General features: G+C 46.4%; 1 protein-coding gene across 2 annotated transcripts in view; it reads right to left on the bottom strand.

The window, feature by feature from the left end:
- Positions 1 to 12,289, bottom strand: part of SF3A1 (splicing factor 3a subunit 1) — a 47,620-nt gene that overhangs the window by 26,375 nt on the left and 8,956 nt on the right. For both annotated transcript variants that reach the window (XM_073554816.1, XM_073554815.1), the window contains exon 4: positions 10,264 to 10,521. In XM_073554816.1, coding sequence (XP_073410917.1) covers positions 10,264 to 10,521 — 258 coding nt within the window. The remainder of the gene's footprint in view (positions 1 to 10,263; positions 10,522 to 12,289) is intronic.

Here is a 12,289-nt window from a genome sequence, read left to right as displayed (position 1 = left end):
TCTATCCTCCATAATTTTAATGAATGGGGGTATTGCTGATAAGGCTTGAATGTCACTTACTCTGCGGGCCGATGTTAGGGCCACTAGCAGTATCGTTTTTAATGATAGGGTCTTTAGTGGAGCTGACTGAATAGGCTCGAATGGGGGTCCTGTTAGGGCTGACAACACTAAGTTCAGATCCCATGATGGTACTTTCTGGGTAGCTATTGGTCTAGACCTGGCTGCGGCCCTCATAAACCGTGCCACCCAAGGGTCGCTCGCTACCTCCTGATTATAGAGGGCGCCCAGGGCCGCTACCTGTACCCTCAGTGTGTTAGTCGCTAGTCCCTGTTCTAACCCCCTTTGGAGGAATTCCAGGATTTTATCCATTTGTATTCCATCCTGAACCTTTGCCCCCGAACTGGATAGGAATTTTCTCCAGGTTCTACCATAGGCTTTGATTGTAACTGGTTTTCTACTTTTTTGTAACGTGGAAATTAGATTTTCTGAAAATCCTTTCCCCCTCAGCAGTGACCTTTCAAATTCCATGCTGTTAAATGGAGGTTCACTGCTTGGGGGTGTAGCACAGGGCCCTGCGATAGAAGGTCGGGGAGATCTGGTAGAACCCAGGGGTCGGTTACTGACATTATTCTGAGCCATGAAAACCATGTTCTTTTTGGCCAGAAAGGGGCTATAAGTATTACCCGAGCCCCCTCTTCCCTGACTTTCCTTATCACCGCCGGAAGGAGAATGGTCGGTGGGAAGGCATACTGTAAACCCCGTGTCCATGGGAGCATAAATGCGTCCAGGGTGTGAGGATTCCCTTTGGGATTTAGAGAACAGAATGTTTCCACTTTTTTGTTTTTGTGGTCTGCAAATAAGTCTATGTCTGGGGTTCCCCACATTTCCACAATCTTCTGAAAAACGGACTGATTTAGAGCCCACTCCCCCTGATGTAGTTGGGTACGGCTCAGAAAGTCTGCCGTTTGGTTCTCTACTCCCCGTATATGTAGCGCCGATAGGGACAGTAAGTTTTTCTCTGCCAACCCGAATATCTCGAAGGATGCCTCCATTAGCGTTCTGGACCTGGTTCCCCCCTGGTGGTTTATATAGGCCACTGTTACTCGGTTGTCCGAGAATATCCGGACATGATGGCCTTTTAATGCTGGCAAAAAGTGACTCAAGGCATAATTTACTGCTAGCAGTTCTTTTTGATTCGAGGAGGCTTTTAGTTCTTGACTTCTCCATCCCCCTTGAGCCACGCTGATGCCCATGTGTGCTCCCCAACCCACAGGACTGGCGTCGGTGGTAATTACATGTGTGATTTTGGCCTCCCAGGGGATCCCTTTGGACAAGTTGTTTTTGTCCTCCCACCAGGCTAGGGAAAGAATAGTTTTTGAACCTAGCGTAATATGATGTTCCAAGTGGTCTCCTAAGGTCCGCTGGTTGGTCAGGATATCCCATTGCAGATCCCTCATATGTATTTGTGCCCACTGGACCGCCGGCAAGCATGCAGAGAGGGACCCTAACAGGGACATTGCTCGTCTTAGTGTCATAGAGGGGTTTTGCCTCGCTTTTTGTACTATATGAATAATTCTGTCCCTTTTGTGATCTGGCAAGTAACACACTTGGATGTTTGAATCCAGTGTCAGGCCTAGGAACTCCTGGACTCTCTTTGGTTCCAGCCTTGACTTTTTCAGGTTCAGAAGCCACCCGAGGTTTTTTAGAGTGCTCATCACTCGGTCCCTCTGTTCTGTGCATTTCTGGCCTGAGTTGCTCGCTATTAAAAAGTCGTCCAAATAAGGCACTATCAGAACATCCTGTTCTCTTATGTGAGCCATCATCTCTGCCACCAATTTCGTAAAGACCCGTGGAGCCACTGAGATCCCAAATGGCAGGGCCTTGTATTGGAATTCTCTTATTTCTCCTGCTATCGAGACTGCTAGCCTGAGGTATTGCCTGGATTCTTTGTGAATGGGGACATGGTAGTAGGCATCGCTGAGGTCTAGGACCACCATAAAGCATTGCGGAAAGAGAATTTTGATGGTCGATTTGATCGATTCCATCTTGAATTTTTCGTTCTTGATATAGCAATTCAGTCTTTTTAAATTTATGATGGTGCGGAAGGTGCCGTCTGGTTTGGTTACCAGGAAGAGAGGCGAGTAGAACCCCCTGCCTCTCTCCTGTGGGGGAACCTCCTGTAGGACTTTTTTGTCCAACATACTCAGAACCTCCTTTTCGAGGGCGTCCTGTTCGTTTTTTGACGACCTTATCGGGGTAATTATGTATTTTTGCGGCGGGAGAGAATAAAAGTTTATCCTTAATCCCGATCTTACAAGATTTATCAGCCAGGGATTGTTGGATATTTTCTCCCAGGCTGGGAGGAAAAACCTTAGTCTCCCTCCCACCCTGGGCCCACAGTCACTTGGCGGGTTTTTTATCCCGGGACGAGTTACCGAAGATGAACCCCCTGTCCCTTCTTCTGTCTTCCCATTTTTGGTCTCTCGGGGGTCTCCTCTGGAAGAACTTTTTGTTCCGAAAGGACCGTTTAAAGCCTGTGGCGGTCACAGGTCCTAGGTTTGGGAAGCCTTTCTTTTTGTCGCCTGCCTTTTCGAGGATGTCATCCAAGGTTTCCCCGAAGAGGAATTTTCCTTCACAGGGAATGGCGCATAATTTTATTTTTGTCTGGAGATCCCCAGGCCAACATTTTAACCATAAAGCTCGTCTAGCTGCATTCGACAAGGCTGCTGTTTTAGATGACAATCTTATCGAATCAGCCGAAGAGTCGGCCAGGTAGGCTGCCGCCCCTCTTATCATTGGCATGGATTCCAGGATTTTATCTCTGGGAACCCCTTCCCTTATCTGTCTCTCCAATTGGTCTATCCATACCATAAGAGCTCTGGAGGTACAGGTTGCCGCTACCGCCGGCCTGATGTTTCCCCCTGCTGATTCCCAGGTGCCCTTAAGTAGGGTATCCGCTTTTTTATCTAACGGGTCTTTCAGGGTACCCATATCTTCAAAGGGGAGTGCAAACTTTCTTGAAGCTTTGGCTATCGCCACATCTAGTTTGGGGGCCTTATCCCATGATGTGGATGCTTCCTCCTCAAATGGGTACTTCCTTTTGATGGAAGGAACTGTGGAGCTTTTCCTATCCGGTTTTTCCCATTCTTTATCTATGAGGCCTTGGACGTTCTTATTTAACGGAAATACCTTCCGTTTTTTTTGACTCAGTCCCCCGAACATAATGTCCTGGACTGATCTATCAGTCCGGGGTTCTTCCACCCCCATAGTGGATCTTACCGCCTTTACTAAGGCATCCACTTCGTCCAGGGGGAAACAATGACGACCTTCCGTCTCCTCATCGGAGGATGACGAGTCGGTATTTACAGTATGGGAGGTGACTTCCCCTGACGATAAGCTGTCTGATTGGGACTCTATCACCACGTCCCCCTTCCTTCCCTTCCTTTCCCGTTTTCTGGATGAAAGGGCACTCTGAATTTCTGCGCGGATTACCGCCCTTAGGTCTGCGGCATGATCCGGGGTTTCACCGCCGAGGACCTCCTGTATACAGGAGTCACACAATTTTTTCTCCCAGGGCGTTGGTAATGGTTTCCCACAGGTGGGGCATTCCCTGTTCTTGGTCTTTTCTTTCTTCTTTCCCTGATAAGGGAAAGAAGTCTATTACAATGGGGAACATTCACGAAGATCCACTTACCCCTCATGCGCGGTTGCAGGTACCAGTTCTGGAAGTGGATCCAAATCCCTCACTGGGCGATCCACGGCAGGTGACTTGCTCCTTGCAGTAGACTGCTGCGTGGAGTGGCTGCTGGACCTGCTCCCCCGTCCGTCTTTATCCTTTTGGCGGCGCTGGTGATGCTGCCTTTGTTGCAGCTGCTGCTGCTGCTTAGGCTGCTGTAGCTCCTCATGCTGGTCGCTATCCATCGCGCCTGAACGCTTCCAGCTCTGAGGCTGCTTTAGCGTTCCCAATTTGAATAAGCCGCCCTGGCGTCACCTGTCTTCCCGGCCTGCACCGCTCTTCCCCCGGGGAGTGCGTACTGCGCATGTGCCGACCGCGGGGACCCGGAAGTTCCTCATTCTACTTCCGGGGCAGCGCCATCTTGGTACACCTGTGTACCCAGCGCTGCCCCTATCCGGCGTCCCTCGGCCCCTACTCCTCCCGGAGCGGCGGCCCGGTCCTCCCCGCCCGCTCACCCTGGACAGCCCCTCAGCTGCAGCGGTGGCGGCTTCGGCAACCGACCCCGCCGCGACAGGGGCCTTCCCGCTGTCTGACCGCGGACGGGGCGGTCCCGGATCTTCACCTCCCGGTAAGCGCTGCGCTCTTGCTGCCGTGGTTCACCCGTCAAGGACAGGAACCCAACTGGGGGGCGGAGGAGAGGTGCCGCTCTTTTGTCTGTAGGTTCCTGTCCTTGATGGGCGGACCCCCTCTCTCCGTGGTGCTGTCATGGGTGAGGGAGAAAACATTTATACACTGATAATAATGCTAAGACGATTGAACGGTAACTGTTTTCAGGTAACATTTTAGAATAAGGTGTCCTGTGTGCGTAAATGAGGAATGACAATTTGTGCCCATTATGTGACTTAAGGCCCCGTCTCACACAACTAGATCGTTAGAGAGATCGCCAAAATGTCACAGGTTTTGTGACGCAACAGCGATCTCCCTACGTGTGACACAGCGGCGACCGGCCCACCACTGGATTTCGCTGATCGTGCTCGAATATCCTAGGCCATTTTTTGATCATTGGTATCCCGCTGGCCAGCATGCATCACTGTGTTTGACGCCGACGAGCGACCTCGTTGACGACGCAGAATTTAGGGACGCAGGCGTGAGTCGTCAGAATAGCTGCTGTGTGACAAGGTGCCAACAACCGCCGAGGTCACTATACGGCTCTCCGTATCGTTGCTGCGTCGTTGAATAGATCTGCCTGTTTGACAGCTTATTAGCGACACACCAGCGATCCTTACCAGGTCGTATCGTTGTCAGCAGGGCTGTGGAGTCAGAGTCGTGGAGTCGGTGCTCATTTTGGTGGAGTCAAGAGTCGGTATAAAATGGACCGACTCCTAAAATAATAAATTGGGTACAGTATTTCAATGCAGAGTGTGCTGAATATTTTTTCATAGGAATTTTGGAAAGTTATGAGATGTCCTATAAATGGCTGTTCTATTCCTGATCTAAGGCTACATTCACACACAGCGGTTTTCCTGCGTTTTTTGAGGATACGTTTTTCAGCTGCAAAAGCAGATCAGCTTTTTAAAAAACTGCATCATCTGAAAGGTTTTTGAGCTCATAGATAATGTATTCAATAGCAAAAGCAGATTAGAAATCTGCTCTATCCATCCATTTATCCATGTCTGTCTATCCATATCTTATCTGTACCAAAAAGAATGAAAGCCGGGTAGCACACAGACTAACACTATTTTTTTTTAGCACCAGTCAGGTACACTTCATAGCTGCCCAGGACAGGCATTGCACGTCTTCAGTAACACATCAACTGATAGTTGGAATAAATAGACTGCATTCATCACCACATCTTCTTAAGGTGCAGGCTTTATTTTCAAGTGTAGGGGTGTGCAGTATGAGGTTCTGCAGCAGCTGAGGTGTGAGGTATGAGGTTCTGCCCCCTCCTAGGCTTGATCCTGGCTTCGCCCATGGTGTGAATGTATCCTGAGGATCTAGGCTTTGTCTAATTGATATAAGTCATAGTGTTTTTATAATAAATTATATTATATATATATATATATATATATATATATATATATATACACAAACACAGTACTGACCAAAAGTTTCCACACATCTCATTGAAAGAGCTTTCTTTATTTTCATGACTGAAAATTGTAGATTCACTCTGGAGGCATCAAAACTATGAATTTACACATGTGGAATTATATAATTAGCAAAAAAGTGTGAAACAACTGAAAATACTGTACAGTCATGGCCAAAAGTTGAGAATGACACAAATATTAATTTTTACAAAGTCTACTGCTTCATTTTTTCTAATGGCAATTTGCATATACTCCAGCATGTTATAAAGAGTGATCAGCTTAACAGCAATTACTTGCAAGGTCAATATTTGCCTAGAAAATGAACTTTATCCCCCAAAACACATTTCAACATCATTGCAGCCCTGCCTTAAAAGGACCAGCTAACATCGTTTCAGTGATTGCTCCATTAACACAGGCGTGGGTGTTGAGGAGGACAGGGCTGGAGATCAATCTGTCATGATTAAGTAAGAATGACACCACTGGACACTTTAAAAGGAGGCTGGTGCTTGGCATCATTGTTTTTCTTCTGTTATCCATGGTTATCTCTAAAGAAACACGTGCAGTCATCATTGCACTGCACAAAAATGGCCTAACAGGGAAGAGTATCGCAGCTAGAAAGATTGCACCTCAGTCAACAATCTATCGCATCAAGAACTTCAAGGAGAGAGGTTCCCTTGTTGCCAAAAAGGCTCCAGGGCGCCCAAGAAAGACCAGCAAGCGCCAGGACCGTCTCTTAAAAGTGTTTCAGCTGCGGGATCGGGCTACCAGCAGTGCAGAGCTTGCTCAGGAATGGCAGCAGGCAGGTGTGAGTGCATATGCACGCACTGTGAGGCGGAGACTCTTGGAGCAAGGCCTGGTCTCAAGGAGGGCAGCAAAGAAGCCACTTCTCTCCAGAAAAAAACATCATGGACAGACTGATATTCTGCAAGAGGTACAGGGAGTGGACTGCTGAGGACTGGGGTAAAGTAATTTTCTCTGATGAATCCCCTTTTCGATTGTTTGGGACATCTGGAAAACGGCTTATTCGGAGAAGACCAGGTGAGCGCTACCGCCAGTCTTGTCTCATGCCAACTGTCAAGCATCCTGAAACCATTCATGTGTGGGGTTGCTTCTCAGCCAAGGGAATGGGCTCTCTCTCAGTCTTGCCTAAAAACACAGCCATGAATAAAGAATGGTACCAGAATGTCCTCCGAGAGCAACTTCTCCCAACCGTCCAAGAGCAGTTTGGCGATCAACAATGCCTTTTTCAACATGATGGAGCACCTTGCCATAAAGCAAAGGTGATAACTAAATGGCTCAGGGAACAAAACATAGAGATTTTGGGACCATGGCCTGGAAACTCCCCAGATCTTAATCCCATTGAGAACTTGTGGTCAATCATCAAGAGAAGGGTGGACAAACAAAAACCTTCAAATTCAGACAAAATAAAAGCATTGATTTTGCAAGAATGGACTGCTATCAGTCAGGATTTGATCCAGAAGTTGATTGAGAGCATGCCAGGGAGAATTGCAGAGGTCCTGAAGAAGGGTCAACACTGCAAATATTGACTTGCTGCATTAACTCATTCCAACTGTCAATATAACCTTTTGTTACTCATATGATTGCAATTATATTTCTGTATGTGATAAAAACATCTGACAAACACACATAAAAACCAGAGGGCAGCAGATCATGTGAAAATATAATATTTGTGTCATTCTCAAAACTTTTGGCCATGACTGTATGTCTTCTATTCTAGGTTCTTCAAAGTAGCCACCTTTTGCTTTGATTACTGCTTTGCACACTCTTGGCATTCTCTTGATGAGCTTCAAGAGGTAGTCACCAGAAATGGTTTTCACTTCACAGGTGTGCCCTGTCAGGTTTAATAAGTGGGATTTCTTGCCTTATAAATGGGGCTGGGACCATCAGTTGTGTTGTGCAGAAGTCTGGTGGATACACAGCTGATAGTCGTACTGAATAGACTGTTAGAATTTGTATTATGGCAAGAAAACAAACAGCTAACAGTCTATTCAGTAGGACTATCAGCTGAGTATCCACCAGACTTCTGCACAACACAATTGATGGTCCCAACCCCATTTATAAGGCAAGAAATCCCACTTATTAAACCTGACAGGGCACACCTGTGAAGTGAAAACCATTTCCGGTGACTACCTCTTGAAGCTCATCAAGAGAATGCCAAGAGTGTACAAAGCAGTAATCAAAACAAAAGGTGGCTACTTTGAAGAACCTAGAATATAGGTTATATATTTTGTTGCTTCACACTTTTTTGTTAATTATATAATTCCACATGTGTTAATTCATAGTTTTGATGCCTTCAGAGTGAACCTACGATTTTCATAGTCATGAAAATAAAGAAAACTCTTTGAATGAGGTGTGTCCAAACTTTTGGTCTGTACTGTATATATGTAATCGATATTACATAGTGTATTACATATTTACAATTTATTACAGTTATGTGTTCTAAAGTTGTATTCCAATAAATATATATTATGTTCTATCTAAATATCTTGATTATTGTATCATAAAAATTATTAAATGTCTGATGTTCACATTGTACTACAATACATTTTTCACTTAAATATAAGCAATATATGTGGGAGTCGGTCTAAGGGAAATTGAGGAGTCGGAGTCGCAGGTTTGGCTTACCGACTCGACAGCCCTGGTTGTTGGGAATCGCTGGAGCGTCGGTCGCTATGTGAAACGGGACCCTTACCGTATATCCTGCATTCTCACCAGTTTTCCCTATCTGCATCCTGCATCTGTAATCAAGTGAGTGAAGGCGAGGAGCTGCTGTGATTTTCCCCATAGATAGCACAGCACAAAGAGAGGGAGATGCCTGCTCTTCATTTACTTTTTAGCTCACAGAAAAACTGCAGCAACATGGAGGATATTATGCAGCCTTTATCTGCAGCAACTTCTAATGTGAGATAAAACACCTGCTACAGAGCTCTGCATTTCTTTTGGCTACCCCTTGCCTACCCTGCTGACTCTTGCAGGGATGGCGTTAGGGGAAGGCATACTAGGCATCTGCCTTGGACCCTTTCTCAGGACCCCAGCCAGTGGCATGCCACTATGGGTCCCGTGCAGTCAGGGGGCCCTGGTGCCAGCGCGCCCCCCCCCCCCAATCACACATTTAACTGTTTCAGCATCATAGATGCCAATAGATTTGAAAGCAATGACAGAGGAGAGAGCGTCACATGACGGTCCCTCACACATCATCCCCTTCTGACGCAATGGGCGCGATGACATCACTTCATCGCGCACCACGCTGTGCCAGGCAGTGGAGCTGCAGAGGTGAGGAGACACGCTGCAGAGGGGGAACGAGGAGAGCAGAGTATTGTATTTATTAAATCCGTGAGTAAATATGTGGTGGCCATAATACTGTGGCACCATGGGGAGTGCATTGTACTGTACGGAGCACCATGGGGAGTGTATTGTACTGCATGAAGCACGATGAGGCATGTATTGTATTGCATGGAGAACATTATACTCTATGGAGGACTATGGAGCACATTATACTATATGGAGGACTATGAGGCACATCACACTAAACAAGAAAAAAGCTGCCTATTGATCAAGTGATTATTAATGATAATAAATTTTATTTCTATAGCACTGACATTCCGCAGCACTTTACATTTCATTGGATTGTTTATGCCGGAACAAAAAAAATTCTTCTCAACAGGATAGATTAATCTACAAGCGATCGTTCTGTGCTCATCATTCTTCTACAGCCGGTGTAAAGAGACCAGGAAATAAGCAACCAATTTCAATATTGTTGATCACTCATTTAACGGTCTGAACGCAGCGCATGTAAATACAACCAAAACGTTTCTATGTAATGGTGCAATATGCTAGCATTTGGGGCCCCACTTTGTTTAAAACCAGCCCTGGACACTTGCAATCCGCTGATTTTTCATCATGGATAAGCAGAGGAAGGGTAAAGGCCCCTTTACATTTAGCGATGCATCAGCGATCCCGACCACGATATGACCCGGTCAGGATCGCTGGTGCATCAAATGGTCGCTAGTGAGCTGCCACACAGGCAGACTTCACAGCGATGCAGCAGCGGTCGTTACTTACCTTTCAGACGCGGCGACCATGACGTCCTCCGTCCGCGTGTCGCTCGCCGGCATCAGCAGGAAGCGCCCGACGAGAAATGGACCTGCGCGATCAGCGACAGACAGCGGGGGAGCCGGTCGGAGGTAAGTATCACACACAGCGATATCGCTAGCAATATAGCTGCTGCGTCACAAAATCGGTGACGCTTCAGCGATATCGCTATGTGTAAAACCCCCTTAAGAAATGTCTGATAAGTGAGAAAGGAAGCGGATTATCTGATCAGATATTACGTTTCTTAGAATTGCCTGTACTATTGATTTATGCAAAAGTTTATGGAAAGTATAGATCCGTTCTAGCACAAATTCAACTAACAAGAGAAGTGCTACAAAATGAAAGTACTTTGCAACCCAAAATCAAGAAGCATATGCCACTAAGTACCTTGGTGTACTGCTCCACAAGCTTGGTGAAGTAATTGAAAAGACTGTGTTGAGGTCGAAGGAAATCAAACTGGTAATTCCGCTGTTCCTTTTGCATCAGTTGTGTTAGAAACTGTCGACCATTGCGAGCAACAAACTGAGCTGTCAGTTTCACCACATCAAGATCAAAGGCAGATATGGAAGGCGGATCAGCCACAAACTCAAACTCTGGAGGGGGTTCCTTTGGAATGATGGTCTCTTGGACAACTTGAGCCTGGACCTGGCAAGAAATTAAGTCAAAATTAAAATTACTGAGGCTACTTTCAGACTTGCATTAGGAGGTGCAGCGCAGGGTCGCTGCTAAGCTCCGCCCTCGGCCGCGCCTCCTCCGGTCAGCTCCTCCTATGGGCGCATGATGCTGCATGCGACCATCGTACCCTATATTTAGCAATGGGTATGCTGGCCATGCGCTGGTATGATTTTGCCGGAGCGTGCGCCCTTTTGGCGCTGCGCCGACATGCGCCAAACGCACCGCGTTGTATTTTTGTGCGCTCAGCACAGCGGCAAAAGGGCGCACACGCCAGCAAAATCAAAGCAGCGCACGGCCAGCGTACCCAACGCTAAACATAGGGTACGCTGGTCACATGCAGCGTTATGCGCCCATAGAAGGAGATGACCGGAGGAGGCGCAGCCGGGGGCGGAGCTTAGCGGCAGCCCTACGCCTCCTAACGCAAGTCTGAAAGTAGGCTTAGATGTTATTACCGCTTCATTTCAAATATTTGATAGAGATTTTGCGTTTCATTTAAAGGGTTAAATTTTACTTGATTGCTAGCGCCATATCATGTGCATATGGGGGTCAGTAAATGATGTACAGCGCCTTGAAATTTGCTACCAAAAGATTAGAATGGCATTCACTAAACAGACTACTACTCACCGATTAGTCTCTGTATCATACTTCTAACAATGACACTTCGACATTGACATGTAAATACTGCAAGAAGTGACCATAAAGGGGATATCTGGGACTTTGTGAAAAACAAAGAACGTGCCTAAGCACTAACCGGCAGGTAGTTGCTACTTACCTGTCTGTGGTGTACAGTGCAATTCTTCCCCATCAGCAATACAGCTGCCTCTGCTGAGGTCAAGTCGACAGCGTGGAGATTATTTTCCACTCCATTCTTGACAAGGCAGGACTTCCAACGTCATTCTGATTGTCAGTCAGATTCCTGCTGCCTAACTGGGCAAGTCAGCTGTCAATCAGAATGACATCGGAAGTCACGCACCGTCAACAGAGCAAAGTGGAAAAGAATCAGCTGCTCTTAACGTGTCATCAGAAGAGGCAGCTGAATAACTGGCAAGAGCAATCTGATGGGGAAGAACAGTGCCATGAACAACAGGCAGGTAAGTTGCAACTACCTGTCTGTTAGTACTTAGGCACATTGTTTTTCAAAAAGTCCCGGCTATCTCCTTTAGATAGAGTTTGGTCACGTTCGCACCGAAACTTCATTGATGCCAGGATAGAAAACTGCATAGGACCCTGGAAGCGGAGGACAATTGGCAAGATGAGTATTTAGTTCCATTCTAAGATGTTGGTGAAAAGCTTCAAGGCGATCAATAATCCCTTCAAAAAGGAAACATATCGGTCAGGCAGAACAGCATAAACATGCCAATTTCACCGCTCTGTCCTGAGGACCACTGAAACCAGCTTGTAAACCACAACTGTCAAATCTCGTTTAATTCCGCACTGTGAAGCAAAATAGTAGGACCCACCCTACAGTAAATAAATCCTCCATTTGGGCAAGGTGGCTTGTAAAGGTAAAAAGGAAATTGAAACATGTTTATCATTTTCAGCTGCACTGAAACCACATTACAATATAAAACTGTGTTAAATCACAGTATGTGAAAACCATCTGATAAGTAGGAAGCCAAAGACTGGTACTGTGACCAAGAGAAAAAGAAGGTCTCATGGGACAGTTTTGCAACACAATGCAGTATTTGGTCAGTCACTTCTACTACTTCCATATACTTTAATGGAGAAAGCCACCTAC

This window comes from Dendrobates tinctorius, unplaced genomic scaffold, assembly GCF_039654945.1.
Source record: "Dendrobates tinctorius isolate UK_male_01 unplaced genomic scaffold, ASM3965494v1 ptg000213l, whole genome shotgun sequence".
NCBI classification, from domain to species: Eukaryota; Metazoa; Chordata; class Amphibia; order Anura; family Dendrobatidae; genus Dendrobates; species Dendrobates tinctorius.
Note: the sequence above shows the minus strand (reverse complement) of the source record. Positions and strands in the feature narration are given on the sequence as shown.